General features: G+C 43.7%; 1 protein-coding gene across 2 annotated transcripts in view; it reads left to right on the forward strand.

Moving 5' to 3' along the window:
* The window catches only part of AFG3L2 (AFG3 like matrix AAA peptidase subunit 2), a 217,583-nt gene that overhangs the window by 146,858 nt on the left and 52,639 nt on the right, over window positions 1-18,086 (forward strand). For both annotated transcript variants that reach the window (XM_078687596.1, XM_078687597.1), the window contains one exon: window positions 12,087-12,202. In XM_078687596.1, coding sequence (XP_078543722.1) covers window positions 12,087-12,202 — 116 coding nt within the window. The remainder of the gene's footprint in view (window positions 1-12,086; window positions 12,203-18,086) is intronic.

Consider the following 18,086-nt stretch of genomic DNA (forward strand, 5'->3'; position numbering starts at 1 on the left):
GCAGCCTCCAGCTCAAGGCTGAATGTTAAGACTATATGTATTCTGTGTCCCGTTTAAAAGGACCCCTTTAGGTATTAGCAGGATGATTCAAGGAAATGTCGGATACTCCTCAAAGAGTCTGTGATTTGCTGGTTGAATGTTCAAGTCCCAGGCAATTCAACATCTGGACCTCCAACAAGGAGGATTTAACGCAAGGCGAAAATCAATAGGACAACAAATTACACTGCTGTGTCAAGTATAAGAAGGACTCATGGATGGAAATCCTAGGTTGAGGTCCTCAATGCAGTGTGGTTCTCAGCACCAGGCCCCAGCAAAAGAACGAGGAACACCAGTAAGGGGGAAGTGGGGCAAAAGGATGGGGGTGAACAGAAACACAGACTAGGTGAAAGCTGAGGCTGGGGCGAGAAGGACCTATATTCATGGAGGAATGGAAGCCATATGAAAATGGACTGCATGTCTTCAAAGTGCTTGAGAATTCAGTGATTGAAAACATCTCAGAAACACTGCTTCTTATAATAATAATTACATATAATCCTGATGGTTCCAGAGTAGCGTGCTATTTGCGCTTCAAAACCCAATCAGGGGTAGCAAGCGCTATATAAATACAAACCTCTTTCCCTCTTCTATCCCGCCACCTACCCTTCTCTACCCAAATAACTGAATAACATATCCACTACTCAAATTACTTCATATTTTACTATACTAATTTTCTTTTTTTTTTTATTATATTTTTTTTCCATGAATACACACATTGTAAATTTTTCCAAAACAAATCATATCAATGTCCATTTATAAGTACATAAACCATTAATTCTTGTATATAAACAATCCTACTGGAGTGCTAAAAGTAAACATTCAGATAGACCTTTCTATATACATATTTTAAATTACATTACGACCTAACAGGTTCCATTAGATGTAGGAGAAGACTGATAATAGAGAAAAGAATATTTAAACACAGAGAAAAGAAAAAAAGGAAAAAAGAGGTGAACTTAATCTCTGTGTACTGCCTTCAGATTTAGAGCAATCTCCATACTACCTCAGAGCTTCTTTCCAGTTATCTATAGGTTCCCAGATTTTTAACCCTAGAAGCCTACCCCTCCTACCTTTCCGTGCGTAAATAGATTTCTCCAGATTGTACGTAGCCAATAAGTTCGCGAGCCAAACTCGCATATGCGGGGGATTTTTATCTAGCCATGCCCTAGCTATAGTCAGCCTATATACTGCCATAGCCATAAACATAAATTCTTTCTGTGAGCTATTCCCTCTGGATCAATCCCTAACAAAATCCAGGCTGGAGTTAAGATTACTTGTATACCTAGTGTCCTATGCAAGAAAAGCTCAATGTCTTTAATTAAAGTATGTAGTTGGGGACAGGTAGCGAATATATGAACAATATCCGCCGCTAGTGAATTGCACCTAGGGCAGGAAATACCCGTCGTACCTCCCCATTTTACAATCCTTGCTGGAGTAAAATATAGTGAAAAGAGGATTTTATAATGCTGAGATTGAAGAGGAGCTGAGCACAAAATTGTGCGACCCAGATCTAATGATTCCACAAACCTTACAGTGTCTTCACCCAATTTCTCCGCCCATTTATTGCTATGTTTAACCATATCATCAGCTTTCCCCTTTACCATAACTGCATAAAATGATGTAATCGTGCAGTCCCCGCCTGCCTTTATCTTCTCTAAAATTTCATTGCATTCGTATCCTACTGGACCACCCTGCTTATTACTAAGGAAACTCCTAACTTGCAAGTACTTGAAAAAGTCCCTTCTATCGATACCATAGTTAGATATCAGATCCGTAAATTGTACTATCCCTTCTGCGTCTCTCAGGTCCCCAATCTGTGTAATTCCCTTACCTACCCACCCGGCCATTGATGAATCCGCAAAAACTGCAGTTGGAAAGGATCTGTTCTTATATAACCTAGTATACCTGTTGTACCTCCCTAATCCTGATTTTTTCAAAAAGGCGTTCCAGATTTTAATTGCTGCATTGACCGTCTTAAATCTAGTCCTTTTGTAGTACCCAAATTCAATTCTGTTTAAAAAACAATTTTCTGCCTCTTCCGCCAAAACTGGTATATAGACTTCGGTAGAAATATTTCCTTTCTCGGTGCCACCCCCACCCATTAATCCCTGCATATATTGTATAGCAGCTGCCAAATAATAGAGTCTAAAGTCAGGGGCCCCCCAACCACCTTTCTCCCTTGGAAGGGAGATAAATCTATAAGCCCTTCGAGTCTTACCCTGGGCCCATACAAATCTGTTCAGAGTCCTCTCTAAAGCATTAAACCATTTAGTTTCAAAGAACAAAGGAATAGACCTAAAAAAGTAAAGAAACGTAGGCAAAATCAACATTTTTATAACATTTAGAGAAATTCGACAATTTATTCCCTATGTTAAAAAAATGGGTTGAGAACCATATGGATCAGCAACAACAACGACATGCTCGAATCACAAAAGGAGATAGTCTAGAATCCATCCTTCCTAGCACCACAGGCAACATAGGGCCCATGCAAACACAACAGCCACATACTCGAAGGCCTCGAAAGGAAACAGACAGCACACATTCCAGAGAACTACAGCTAGCTCAACACCTAACGACACGGAGTGATTCAACAGAGACAGAAGCTTGCCGAGACAGAGAGATCGCAGAGAGCACAGAAACACTACATATACTCGCTGACAACGTGCCGGCACAGGCACAGACTGAAGTAAAAACGTGGCCTGAAGATAAAACTATTGAAGAGTCTAGAGAGAGTAGAGATTTATCAATAATACCTGAAAATACTTCATCACAGCAAGCTTGTAGAGAAGAATCAACGATGCCCGCACAGGATGTGACCTCACCTAATAACAGGACACTAAAGAGATTTACAACGTCAAAGGATATGGAAGCTACCACACATCCAGCACACTTCCCAGATACATCACAAAGACTAGCTAGGAATAAACCAAACGGGCACCATGAATACCCAAACTACGATGACGAATCGGAGAGATTGAACACTGCTAACACATCTTATCAGGCCCTGAGAGACATCAAAGGGATACAGACACAAATAGACAACATGTCACGGGGACATCCAGAATACGTTGAATATAATGGTAAAGATCCTAGAAATCACGACAGGCACACAATCTAAAGTTGAACAGATACAAGAATTAATGCTGAAAACGCCAGAAAAAAGGAAGGAGAGGACCATACCAGTAACAGATCGGCACAATAGGCCGAACGGAAACCTTAGGTACATAACAGAAGAAGAAACACGTTCACTGCCAAAGTCATATGAGCTAACAGAAAATGATGAGGGAGAAAAAATCAAAATAGTTCCGATTGATTCGAATAGATCATCGAAACATAAGACGACGAAACCTAACCTTAACAACCTACAACAAGTCCAGCTATCCACCAACGTGAGTGAAAGGGACCAGAGCAATACTAAAAATCATCTTAAATGCCTACTGCTCAACTGTCGATCCGCAGTAAAACACGCATCAGACATCGCTGCATTTGTCATTAACCAGGAAATTGACCTAGCAATCCTTACAGAAACGTGGCTATCCGAATCATCTTCTCCATGCATGGATCTGCTAGTGCCCCCACACTACAACATAGTGAGGCTAGATAGACCAAAGAAGATAGGTGGTGGAATAGCCTGCATCCACCGATCGGACATAGAAATCAAACAAATACAATCTGGTCCTCCGGAATATTGTGAATATCTAGGTCTTAATATAAAATCAAATGGCAATGAAAGATGCACTCTACACGCCTTGTACCACCCTGGGCGACTTCAACTTGCACTGGGAAGACAAGGAAGACAAACAGGTGAGCGCCCTAAAAGACTTCCTGATTGAGCTAAATCTTTCACAAGCATGCACACAACCAACGCATTCAAAAGGAGCAACGCTAGACTGGATTTTATCAAGGAACATGAACATAAGGGTCCAGTCAGTTGTACCATGCGACTGGTCCGATCACCATGCCATTATCTTCCTAATTCCAACACAAGATAGGAAAATGATTTCACAGCCAGTTAAAATCAATAAGTGGACACGGGACACGAAAGACCTGAACATGGATCGATTAGTGGAAAATTGTGAGATAAAGCTGAAGCCACCTAACAGCCTGAGGAAGGTGAATGATCTAACGGAGCACTACACTACAACAGTAGCAAACATAGTGAACACCACGATGCCACTAAAACTAAAAAGAGTCTCGGAAAAGGACAAGAACCCATGGTTTAACGAGGCTCTAAATGATGATAGAAGGAAATTAAGAATGGCTGAAAGAAAGTGGAGAGCACATCCGGCAGCACCAGAACTGAAATCACTCAGAAAAATCAGAAGCGAATATAACAAAAAGATCCTTAGGTCCAAAAAAGAATATATTAGATCAGAATTAGACAACGCTAAAAACAGGCCACAGAAACTATTTGAAATCCTAAAACAGCAATCGAACAAACTAGCAAAATCGGCCCAACAAACCACCAAAACCCAACTAAGCTGCGAAGAATTCTCAAAGTTCTTCTCCGAAAAGGCCAACAAGCTGGAAATAGAGCTCAAGACAGCAGCGGAACACCTGCACAAACAACCACAGAATCTGACCATTGACACACCAACATTCAACCACAATGAAGTAAAAAACAATGCACATTGGGAGACTTTCGATCTATATGACGAGAACATCATCGCCAAAACACTGGCAGATATCAAACCGAACAACCACTATAATGATCCACTCCCTGCCAAATGTCTTAAAAAAATAACCCACATCATAATCCCAATATGGACAAAAATAATAAACGCATCCCTATCACAAGGGAACCTTCCAGACTGCTTAAAAATGGGCCAAGTGGTCCCGATCATCAAGAAACCAACAGCGGACCCAGCAGATCCTAACAACTTCCGCCCTGTCACCAATATTCCACTATTGGCCAAATTAATTGAGAAATGCGCACACCAGCAACTGAGCCAACACATCGCAAAATTCAGGCTGCTAGACGACTGTCAATCAGGATTCAGAACAGGACACAGCACGGAAACAGCGATCCTACATATAGTTGACGATGCAATACAGGCCCTGGACCTTAATAAGACATGTCTACTAGTCCTTCTAGATCTGTCAGCGGCATTTGACACGGTAAACCACGAAAAATTGCTTGAAAGACTTCACAACAGGATGGGAATGTCGGGAACGGTGTTGAAATGGTTTGAATCCTTCCTCCAAAACAGATCACAAAGATTTTGGGTCAACCAGACACTATCCACATCATAAACATAACAAAAAGAGGGAGGGAGAGAGATAATAGTGGATTCAGTCTCCCATGATATTCGTATAAACAGAATGGAATCCACTTAAAGAGTGGTAGTGATCCCTAAAGTGATGGGGAGCACACAGTGTTGTTTAAATGCCCGTTGACGCTATTCAAAGGTTGATATACCTTAATTTGTATATTGTTCAACCTATTTTTTGCACTTTTTAACAGTACCAGCCGAGGGTATAATAAATAATTTTTCCTACGAGCCTGGTATTTTTATCTTTCACCTTTTTCACCTCACCCCTTTACTCACACCCTCCCTCCACACACCTACACATAGTTCACTACTAAGTGCTCCTGCGTATCCGTGAGTTGTAGCACGCCGCATCCCGTAGAGGTTTGCGAAGGCCCCGATGATGAAGCATGACACCAAGGGGCCTGTTGGTGTGTGAGGGGCATTTAAACAACACTGTGTGCTCCCCATCACTTTAGGGATCACTACCACTCTTTAAGTGACTATCCACATCATGTCCGAGTTCAATCGGAGTCCCACAAGGATCGACCCTATCACCTTCACTGTTTAACCTGTATGTCGAACCTCTGACAGATATCCTCCGAAACGCAAACATATCCTATCACATGTACGCGGACGACACGCAAGTGTACATCAAGATAGAATCCATGGAAGACATCAAGCTAATGAATGAGGCATTAAAAATGACAGTAGATTGGCTAACAAGTAATCACCTGAAGCTAAATGCACAAAAAACGGAATTCCTATTAATCTCTCCCCCAAAGAAGTACGCAGAGGCGGAAGAATGGACTAGATTGATCACAGCTTTAAACTGCACCCCTACGTTAGTGAACTCAGCGAAATCACTAGGAATCACATTAGACAAGAACCTAGACATGAAAGCTCACATCAACTCAATGGCAAAGAATGCTCGCTTTCACTTGAACTATCTACGGAAAGTGAAACCATTCATCTCATCAGCAGACCTCAAGCTAGCATTACAATCACTAGTAATCTCAAGGATTGAATACGGTTGTGCAACCTTAACAGGCCTACCAAAAATCTCCATTGCGCCGCTGAAAGCTTGCCTCAATGCCGCAGCAAGACTCATTACCGGAGCGAGGAAATTCGACCACATCTCCCCGCATCTAAAAGCATTAAATTGGCTACCATACGAAGCAAGAATCCAATTCAAAATGGCATGTGTCACCCACAAAGCTCTTCACCACAAAACACCCAGATACCTGGCCCAGAAGATTGAGCTGGCTGGTGGAGGCAGACCAGTAAGGAGCGCCAATCTGCTGATGCTGAAACCACCCATCTTCAGGAAAAAGAAAACATACGACAGAGCTTTCACAGGGGCAGCCCCCAGAATATGGAACTCGCTCCCCCCAACTATCAGAAAAATTACAAACTCGACAACCTTCAAAAGGGAAACTAAGATCTTCCTAATGAGTAAATTTGTGACACAATAAAGACAAGAACGCACCATCACCAAGAAAACTGGAGGCGATTGACTCCCTGGAACCGGGAGGAAGAATACACAAATAAAGGACAAGGCTGAACATTATACAGGAATACAGAATATCCCATACAAATCTTGTATGTTTGCCAGAATATTTTCTTTAGACTGATACCGATCCTACCGCAACGCGGAGGGGATTATCGATTATATAACTAGACATTTAGATACCTCACTCTGGTCTTACAGTAGACAATTAGCTACCTCACCTAATATATTAATTTGGTATGGTTGGTTTTATGAACTAAGCCCTCGACACTTATCTACCTCAACCTACCCTATAACAGGAGGAAATTCTGACAATATAGCTAGACAATTATTTATTTTTAACAATTATCTACCTCACTCAATATAATAGTGGTACTGATATATTATTTGACTTAAGCAACTTGACACTTATCTACCTCACTCATTCTATTATATGTTGATCGTACTGTAATTCGAATTATATATCTACAGAATGTATACTTGTCTATGAAGCGCTCTGATACCCAAGGGTCACGTTCGCGCTATATAAAACTCTCTAAATAAATAAATAAAATTTGTACAACCTAATAGGGACGGATGTAAGTTATTCATTTTTTCCAAATCTGACTTAACCCTGGACAATAATGGGGCAATATTATTTTCAACCACTGAGTCTAAGTTTGCTGATATTGCTACCCCAAGATATACAGCTGAGTTGACCACTCTTATATCATTATATCTAACATGCCGATTTTGGACTATTTGAGTCTTAGACCTATTAAGACTGTATCCAGATACCTGTCCGAATAGCTGGGCCTCAGCTTCCACCTCCACTATGGCCGATGATGGATTTGGAGTTAGTATGGCGACATCGTCGGCGTAAGCCAAAGTTTTAACTGTACAGCCATTTACCATCATTGGTGTAATCCCAGGATTGCTTTCAAGTTTCCGCAGAAAGGGCTCTAGATACAGCGCGAACAATAATGGCGATGAGGGGCAGCCTTGCCTGGTACCTCGTCCGATCTTGACTACTGCCGAATGTCCCTTGTTAACTCTAATCCGGACCGTAGGTTCATGATATAAAACCTGCAATGCTTTTATATAACCTTCCCCGAATCCACACCACTTCATGACTAGCCATAAACAATCCCAGCAGACCCTATCAAATGCCTTCTCAGCGTCTAAGAACAAGACAGCCATAGGATCTCCTGGGATCTCTACCGCATCAAACATTGTTTTATTACCACTCTAACGTGCTGTGTTGTACCTTTCCCTGGTATAAACCCATGTTGAGGCGAACCAACCAAATTCTCAATGACCCCCGCCAACCTCTTTGCTAGCATTTTAGAGTAGATTTTTATATCTGAATTCATCAGGGTGATCGGCCTATAGGAGCCGGGTGCCAACTGGGACTTCCCTTTCTTTAAGATTACAATAATATCTGCCCCTCCCCATGATTCCGGAAACGACTCCCCCCTTTGTGCCTGCGATAAAATGTTAAACATATCAGCTAGAAGTACCTCTTTGAATGTTCTATAGAACTCCACCGGAATTTGATCTGGTCCTGCTGCCTTTCCCGAAGGTAAGTTACTTAAAGCTTCAGTAAATTCCTCTAGAAGGAATGGGGTATCTAACATCTCTCTTTCTTCATGGGGCAGATTTGGGGGGCGAATTTCTTTTAGATAGTCACCTATATCCGCCACATCCCTTAAACTTTCTGAGGTATAAAGATCTGTATAAAAGCTTCTAAAAACTTCCCTCACCGACTCTGGGTTGGTGACTAGATTACCCTGTATATCCAAAATTTCTTTAATATCAGCTGAAGCCGCTCTCTGTCTGGTTCGTATAGCAAGAATATGCCCCACCCTTTCACTTAGTTCATAGGCTTTTTCTTTTTTAGTTAAATAATTCTACGCTGCTTTCTTTGCGATGCCTTCTATGGCTTCTGCTTTGAGCGCTACTATTTTAAGTAAATACGGCTCGAGTGGGTATTGTTGAAATATAGCTGAGGCTAAATCTTCTTCCACCTTTAGCAGCCTTTTCCGTACTTCCTCCATCCTCGCTTTCTCCTTCTTCTGTTTTACTAAAACAAAACTCAGTGTTTCCCCCCGCACCCTAGCCTTAAATGCATCCCAGACCACCCCAGGGGGTGCTGTTCCTCTATTAATATCCCAAAATGATTTAATCCAAACTACCATGTATTCTATATATGCCTGATATTTTAGCAGCGCTCTCTCGAAAGTCCATTGAGTAGTATTTCTAAGCGATTGACCCATCTTGAGTGTCAGCACCAGGGGACTATGATCCGAGACAATGCGGGGATGTTTCTCTATCCTAGAATCTGGAAAGAGGGAGTTGGAGATCAAAAAATAATCCAATCGCACCATAGTTTTATGGGGAGCTGAGAAAAAAGTACTACCATCCAAATATGGATGTAATTTGACCCATGGATCACAGAGAGAATTATGTAGCACCATATCCTTGAGCGCTCTGTGTACCTTCTTTTTCCTCCCCGCATAGTTACTCTGTGGTTGTAAAAATGAGCTATCCTGGTCATGAATGTTGAAATCACCTCAACAAACTACAGGCTCGGGCCACTGTGCTAGTTCTGTATCCAAAAATGGTATCACATCTGGATCATCCTCCGTGGATCCATATATTGTTACCAAAGTGAAATTCTCACCTTTAAACCCAATTTCCAGTATCACCCATCTCCCCCATCGGTCCTCCAGCTTCCTTTTAGCCACTATATCCTTGTTCCTGCCCAAAACCGCTACCCCTCTAGTCCTACTCCCTTGCCTACTATATGCTAAAACTGTAAAGCCTAATTGCCCCAAAAGGTATGAGTTTGTTGCCTCTATATGGGTTTCCTGCAAACATACGAAGTCTAACTGCAGATTTTTAAGGAGGGCCGCCACTCTCACCCTCTTATTAACATCATTAAGCCCACATATATTAATCGAGGCAATCTTACAGGTCATTAACACACATGGGACGTTCCTGCAACGGTGAACCATCTAGATGAATATGAACAGTAGCTACTGCATCTGTACTATCAATTACAATTTCTATATACCATATATCTGGTGTACTCATAAACATAAAAATAAAAAATACAATGTGCTGAGACAGTTCAATGAAATTATACAACATTTGACCCCTTTTCAGCCTCCCCTTTAACCCCATTACCCTTCCCACCCCTTCTGACCCCTCACCCCCCCATTACTGGCAAATAGGTCAGAAATGACCTATGTGTGACCGCTTTTGGATTGTGCCAGTCGCACCCTCCTCCCACCCGAGTTCCTGACACCCAATAATAACCCCCCTTTTTTTTTTTTTTCCTTTGCCCCTGATCCTAATCAGAATACCCCCTAAGCCTTGCTAGCCAGGGCCCTAGTTAAATAACATCTAACAGATAATACATTGATCTATTACCCGCTCTTCTGGCTTTTGAGTTCTTCTAGAAACTGCTGGGCTTTGATCTCCGACAAGAAAAATCTAGTTCTCCCTTTCATTATTACTTTAAGCCTCGCTGGGAAAAGGAGATAGGCTTCTGAACCCTGTGCTTGAAAAGGTGCAATCATCTGTCTGAGCCTCCACCTTCTCTCCACTGTGGCATGGCAAAAATCTGGCCTGGCAAAGAAGGTGGTACCCTCAGATGTGCGCCTACTGTCGGGTCTAGCTTTCTCAATGATTTCTTCTCTTAACAGGTAATTCCCTATGTTTACAAGGATCGCCCGGGGCAAATTCCCCTGACCACCTCCCCCTCCTCCTCGCTCTTTCTTCATTGTGAAGGGGAATCTGTGCGCCCTCTGTATCTCCTTCTCCCACTTCCACTCAGATTCGGGAAATGCCCCCTTTAGCAGATTAACAACGAAGCGTCTTGTATCTTGCCCCTCAAGCCCTTCCGCCACACCCAGGAGTCTGACATTGTTTCGCCTCTGGCGATTTTCAAAATCTTCCAGTTTCCACTGGAAGTCCTCAGATAGCTTTTCCTGCGTAGTTTTGAAGGTCTGCCAGCTCCCTACGTCATCCTCCAGCTTGCCCGTGCGTTCCTCAACCTCCGTTACTCTGTCCGCTATTTCATCATATAGCTTGTTCATTTTCCTCATCGTATTCTGTATTTTTTTTTAAGCTTGCCTCGCTCTCCGACTTTCTGCCCTAGCTTCTGTTTGCATTTGTTTGAGAATGTTGAACAAGATATCAAAGGGGGCAGATTGCGCTGTAGCCCCGGGAGGTACTATACTAATTTTCAACACTAATCCTTTATGGGTTCCGGAGTGGCGTGCTACTCGCCAGAAAAGCCCTTCAACACCCATCAGGGGTAACAAGTGCTATATGAATGCAAACCTTTCTTCTCATTCTAAATAACTGACTAATATCCACCACTGAAATGACTTCATATTTCACCATATTAATTCACCACTAATCCTTTATGGGCTTCCTGAATAGCTTGCGTCACCAAGGGCTATATAAATACAAACCTTTTTCCTCCTCTATCCTTCTGCTATCATTCCAAATTCAAATAACTGACTAACCTATCCACCACTTAAAATGTACTTGCATGTTTCACTATACTAATTCAACACTAATCCTCTATGGGTCACGGAGAAGCGTGCTACTCGCAGAAAAAGCGCTTTGACGCCTCGTCAGGGGTAGTAAGCGCTATATAAATGCAATTACAATACAATAAAATATAGGATTTGTGTTTTTTAAATTTTTATTTATTGTTACACAATAAACATTTTCTCCCATGAAAAATTATCAGGCCTGTATGCAGATTCAGATGAAATATAACATCAGTGTTATTCACTAGAAATGTCTTATTTTTATTCTGGGAAGCCTTAGCTTTAAGATGCCTTCTACATTCATCAAGTAGTCCCTCCCACGTACTGAAATCAGCGAAAACTATGTGTTTCATTTGAAACACTTTCTAGGAGGTAGAAGTATACATCCATGAGAAAACAATACTCCTCTGGACTGAGATGAGCAGTGATCAACAAAGTCTCAAGTGCGCGGCTGAATGATATTGGTGAAGTGGTTGAGAGGGGCGGACCCAAAGCCCACTCCAAGTATAATAGTAATTAGTCTTTTTAACGCCGCAGTGACAGAAGCCAGACCTTAAAATGGCTGTGATGGATTTTAAGTACTTTCTTTATTATTCGACACTCGTCCCACTGAATTCACTTGCTTGAATGGTGAAGGTAGCCATTAGTCCAATCAATTTCATAATTTGTGTGTTCTCTGTCTTGTCTGTTCTAAATGTGTAAAATAATGATGTATGTAACAAAGCTTTGTTCATACTGTTTTAGGTTTGGAAAAGAAAACTCAAGTACTACAGCCAAATGAAAAAAAGACTGTGGCCTATCATGAAGCTGGGCATGCGGTAGCTGGCTGGTTTTTGGAACATGCCGATCCTCTTTTAAAGGTAACCACAAACCAATCTTGATCGTGCTTTTAACACCATATTTAATATCATCAAGCCATTTAAGTCCCTCAGAACTAACATTAACAGGCCAGTAAATGCACTTCCACAAAAATATGGAAATAGTCCAGTATGTCCTATGACATGGGTAGTGGAAGGCGGCCTTTATGAAAGGGGAGCTCCCACTGCTCTATCAAGAGAACATCATGTTGTTGATGTACTGGCTGGCAAAAAGTAGACCACCTTCCATTTTATGCTAACCAATATGCCATTTTCAGCAGCGTCTACATATTCCATAGCTGGCTTTGCACATAATTGCAGGTTGGTGTCCCTGACTTATTAGGGAGAAACTCCCAGGGAAACATTTTACGTGGTTACTAATATTGTAATACTGAGTTGGGGTTAATTTCCAGAAAAGTTTTGTTGCAGCAGTTCCACTGTGTGGGTCCCACCATGTGGCAGAATTGCTCTTGTGGTGATTTAATCCCTCCCCTTACATGGCGTCCAACAACCTATGGGAAAAGCAGTCACTCGGAGGTGGGCCATTCCAAATTTAGCTGACCTTCCTCCACCAGTTTGGCAAACCTGTGACACCCTCCACGTTATGGACTGAACTGGATCCATTTTAAACTCCTAATCACACCCTTAATATTACAAAAGCACCTATGAACCCAGTTTACAAAGAATACAAATCCGTTTTAGTTCTTAATCGAGCACTGTTTGCGTCTTTGCATTCAGGGTCTTGTAATTCTGTTTTGCCTGTTAAAAAAGCAATGAGTACAAATTCCATTGTGCGCTGAAATAGTTCAAGCCTGACATGTGACAACATCAGAGCTGCTGGTATTAAAACAAAAAAACTAGGAATCTAGCTGATTATCAGTTATTGCAATGCACATGGTGTTGTCAGGAGTTGCTTGTTTTCCATTGCAGATAGAGGTGAAACAGTTGGCCTAATGTTGGCACAAAGAGCCTTCTGCATGACTCTAGAGAGTGTGCTTCCCTGCCCTATGTTGATATCCTGGTAAGTTACTGCACCATTGCTCTAGGATTTTTGATGTTTACCTCAATGAACATGTCAATCATGCATGTCCACTGAGGGTCTCTTTGTTCACATTGATTGAGACCTTGGAGCTTTGGACTGAGATCAAGGAGGCATGCAACGTGCATAAACAGAGAGTGGCTTGTTCCCTTTCTACCAGGCTATGGTTGACCAACACTGGTGGCATTATTAATCTATACTAAGGGGTACCTGTAATCCTTGGGTGGCAGTGGCTGTCTGCTTCTTCCTCGTAAAGTCTGTGCAGTCTCCATCACCTTAATTCTTTTTGCCTGTATCCTTTCTAGGACATGTATTCATGAGCAAATGTGTGAGGGTGGATTGATGAGCTACTATTGGTAATGCAAACTGAGCTGATATCTGTTCTGCTGAACTGTCCAACTTCCCTGTGTACCTTCATAGTCCTTGTAGAAGTTGCTGGGTTTTGAGAAGGCTCAGGTATTACCAGTGTTTAGCTAAGACTTCTTCAGATGGGACGACCCCCTCCCTTTGTGCTGGGTTGTGGTGAGTCCCTCCTAGGGATGACATGGACAGGTACCAAGAAACTAGGGAGCATGACTGGAGATCCTCCTCATGCACCAATCACACAGTGAAAATGGTGGAAATATACCCCCAGGTGCAAATGTAGGAGACCCCTGGTTGGATCTGCATGTCCATAACGGTATGGCTTCATCAGCCAGTGGTGTGTTCTATATTCCCCTTGTTTTCTAAGAAAACCACTCAAACTGCTGTGGTTGAAGGCACGGAGATCCAGGAGCGTGGGATCCCTTTTGTATTGTCATTCTCCCTGTCAGACTCAGGAACAGAGTGTGGGCTTGAGAATGTGTCTCTGTGACGGATTGCCTTTGGAAAGGAATTTACCAATCTGACTGAGGGAGATGGGCTTCAGCTCATCAGGTGGCATCTCAGAAGAGAATGAGCTCTCTTTGAGGATGTCTTGCTTCGCCTATCTGATAATACAGAATCTCCCACACTGTGGCTCAACCGACGGCGAAGCAGGAGACAGAACACAAAAACAAACACCTTTAGAAAAGGGTTTTATTTTACAAAATGCCAAGACTCTATTTTTAGAATAAGGCTTGGGGTGCCACTCGTAGTCTGAACTTCGGATAACTGCTGCTGGGAGCTGACCTTGCCCTTTGAGACTCTACACTGCGGGACTGGTGTTCTCTTTGCCGTGTGAGGAACTGCTGCTCGGGACTGCGGGACTGCGAGGATCACAGGTCAGTGCGCTTCAACACCACGCACACCTGCTGCCTCTTCCCGCAGCTCCTCCCTGATCAGCCTGCTGCCTGTTAAGGTGACTCGCGGCCCCCGCTTCACGGGTGCCGCTCGTAGTCTGAACTTCGGATAACTGCTGCTGGGAGCTGACCTTGCCCTTTGGGACTCTACACTGCGGGGACTGGTGTTCTCTTTGCCGTGTGAGGAACTGCTGCTCGGGACTGCGAGGACCACAGGTCAGTGCGCTTCAAGACCACGCACACCTGCTGCCTCTTCCCGCAACTCCTCCTCCAACTTCTACTTAAGCCACACCCAGCACGCCACCGCGGGACGCCCGCGGGACGAAGTGCGGGGCGAAGCCCGGGCCAAGGGCGGGCCCGTTGTAGCCCATTAGAGACCGCTTAAGGCCGGGCAGGGCCACCCCCCTAACGTCTGCCTTTTGCGTTTGGACCCTAACTAATTAACACAGCTGCACGTACTAAATAGTTTTCGCTGTTTGCATCTGGGTATTTCCCACATAGATTCTGGTTAGTTAAAGCTGTTTTGTGAACTATGTGTACAAGAGGCTCCAGAAGTAAAACAGCTGCAGGGGGGGGGTCCCCCCAACTGGGCACTCTGGATCATTTTATCATAAGGGCCAATTCCTTTATAGACCAGGAAATTTCTTCAATGGAGCGCAGAGTGTCCCAAGACCTCGCTTCGGCTAAGAGATCGTCTATGGGCCATTTTGCTACAGCCAAAACTCCGGAACAATCAAAAGGCCTGGTTTCTCTAAAATCCCTTGCTACAACCAATGTGGATATACATGCCCCTAGACAGAGTTTGCCCAATATAGTGGACCTATCAGTGTCGTACCAATCACTAGACTTACAATCAAGTACAGACCTCGAAAAAAAACCGGATATAGCCGCTATTAGCTTACCTGTTGATCTGAGCGCTAGTCAGCTGAAGGGCAGGAGGGAGGGAGCCATCCTCAAAAAAATCAAGCAAAAGAAATCAAGGGGGAGGGGTAAACAATTTACAAAGTCCCCTGGGATACCTGTTCCAAACCCGATTATAGACCATGATCCCTCTGGTAATATCCCCACAAATGAGGCATCGTGTAGAGTGAATCTTGAGCTCCCAGCTAATCCAGACAACATCAGTATTAGGGACGATGAGGTTAATATCTCACTCCTACCAAGGATAGCAGAACTCTTTAAACATTACCTCACTCCCATTGAGACCAGACTAGCCCAAATTGAGAAACAGTTAACTGACTTGGCTGTTGCTCTAAAAAAAAAATAACACGCTGGGGAATCAAAAAACAGGGGGAACTAAACCCAATATTAATAAACCCATTGATCCCGTTATTAAAAAATCACAGGCGCCAGTAACCAACTCAAAACCAACGTCGACCTTGGTTCCTGCGAAGGTTACTGTACCTAAACCTAAACCCTCTGTTACTATTCCCCGTGAGGGGCACACTCTAACTAGAGAACCCACAACGCAGCCAAATAAGAACAATACTGACGGAAGTCGCTCTAGGAGAAGAGCGGTGAACCTGCCCCCGGAGGCAAGTCCCTACGTTGTAGTTATGACTGGGGTACCAGAACTGGGCGAGGCTGATGAGGAACCCAATTGGTCCTTAAAAAATAAAGTCCAACACTGTCTCAACACAAATCGGCCCCTATCACCTAACCGAGTAAGCAAGATTCTGACGGTTCGCAGGGTAACGTGGGTGGGCTATGAGCAAAAATCAGTCCAGGGTGTCTGTATATTGGTTAATTTTGCGGACCCTTATACAGCTGACCATGTGTGTGCATGGAACACACAGGACACGTATGAGGGGATCGCAACCAGACGCCTTTCCTTTTTCTATCCCCCAAAGAGTGGCCCGACATGTGTTCGGTATAATGACACGGACTGGCACACAGTAGGGCGCCCCATAAGGGGCGGAGATTGGGGGACTTGGGGGGCACAGGGCTTAAGAGACCAGGTATACAGGGACACATGGGCTGTTTCCCGACAACTAATAGATTTAGTTGCCTAGAGATGGTTGACTGACAGCTAAATTCCACTAATCCATCTGTGGTTGAGAGGGTGGACGTCGTATCTCAAAGGGGTGGAGTTGACGAGTGTGACGAGCCGCCCACTGCTGGCGGGCCGCCCATAGTATCCTGGCTAACTAAGAAATCTTCCCACAAAATTCTCAAGAGGAGTCCTATCCCCCTTGACTGGATTAGTCTGACGGCTATTGAGGAATTAGTAGATCAAGGTTTAAGTAATAGCACTAATATAGATCTCTGTGATAGGGGCTTCATTTCTATTGTCTCTTGGAATCTGGCGGGTCTGGCTAATAAACTGGACTCCCAGGACTGGGGCCTGTTTATAAATTCATTTGACGTCTGCCTGTTCCAGGAGACATGGGCAAGAGAAGACCATAGGCGCACAGGGTTCGACACTTTCTCAATTTGGGCGAAGGGGAAGGGACGCCCGTCAGGTGGACTAGTTATCTGGGTGGGATCCCATTTGGGTTGTAAAGCAAGGGCTCTCACAACCAACTCCTCAGACGTTCAATGCGTACTCTTGGAATGGCCTAATGCCGTAAAACTGGCACTGATTAATGTTTATTCGAGACCAGTGGGCATAGCAAAAGTTTCTAGTGCCATCGAGGAACTATCACTTTTCTTGAGTACGATCCCTCTAGGTACTCCGTTTGTGGTCGGGGGAGATTTCAACTGTCAATTTGAACCGCTCCCATTATTTTTAGAAGGTGCGACCAATGAGGAGGATGACCAAAGGGGAATTCCTAAACTGGCTGGACCCCCAGTGAAGTCCTGGACACCTCTAGCGACACAGACCATGTGCCTAACCGTAGCAAATTCCCTAAGGGCCTGTAATGGTCGGGTTGGTCGAGATATTCCCCCTAAATCCACCTTTAACAAACCAGGGCACAATTCTCGCCTGGACTATATACTGGTGGAAACGTCTGAATGGGCCAGAATTGTAGATTTTAAGGTTTCCCCGCGGGATGATAGTGATCATAACGCGCTGAGTTTAAAAATTTCGGTCCCTGGTGTTACATTTTCCATGCAGGGAGGTGATGACTTCATGAACCCGAATATGACTTTATCTAGTAATCGGCGTAGAGTCCGATGGTCTAACATCGCACGAAGTCCTATGGATCTCCAGAGGCTCTATGCAATGACTGTCCCAGTCTTGCAAAAAGTTGAAAAACTCATTTACCAACTACCGTCAGAGGAGAGCCACAGAGATCCTGGTGCAATTCATTTGGAGTTGTGCAGTACATTAGCTGAGGTGTTGAATCCTGTCCAGAGGGTAAAGAAAGGGAAGGTGACGCGCGCCTCATGGTATAATGCTGCCTGCAGGAAGGCTAAAACCGAGCTACTTGAGGCCATGAAGCAACACGACAACATCTCACTGGTCAGCGCTAAGAGAAAGGAGTATAAATACCTTATCTCTAATGCAAAGATCGAATGGGATGAAGACAACTGGACAGATATGACGGCCGCTCTCAAGTTTCGAGACGCCCGGAAATTCTGGCAGATTGTCAAAAACGGCACGTCCGAACCCACTCCGGCAGTAGAGGCAAATATTGCACCTAGT

Source organism: Lissotriton helveticus, chromosome 4_1 (genome assembly GCF_964261635.1).
Source record: "Lissotriton helveticus chromosome 4_1, aLisHel1.1, whole genome shotgun sequence".
Taxonomy (NCBI): Eukaryota; Metazoa; Chordata; class Amphibia; order Caudata; family Salamandridae; genus Lissotriton; species Lissotriton helveticus.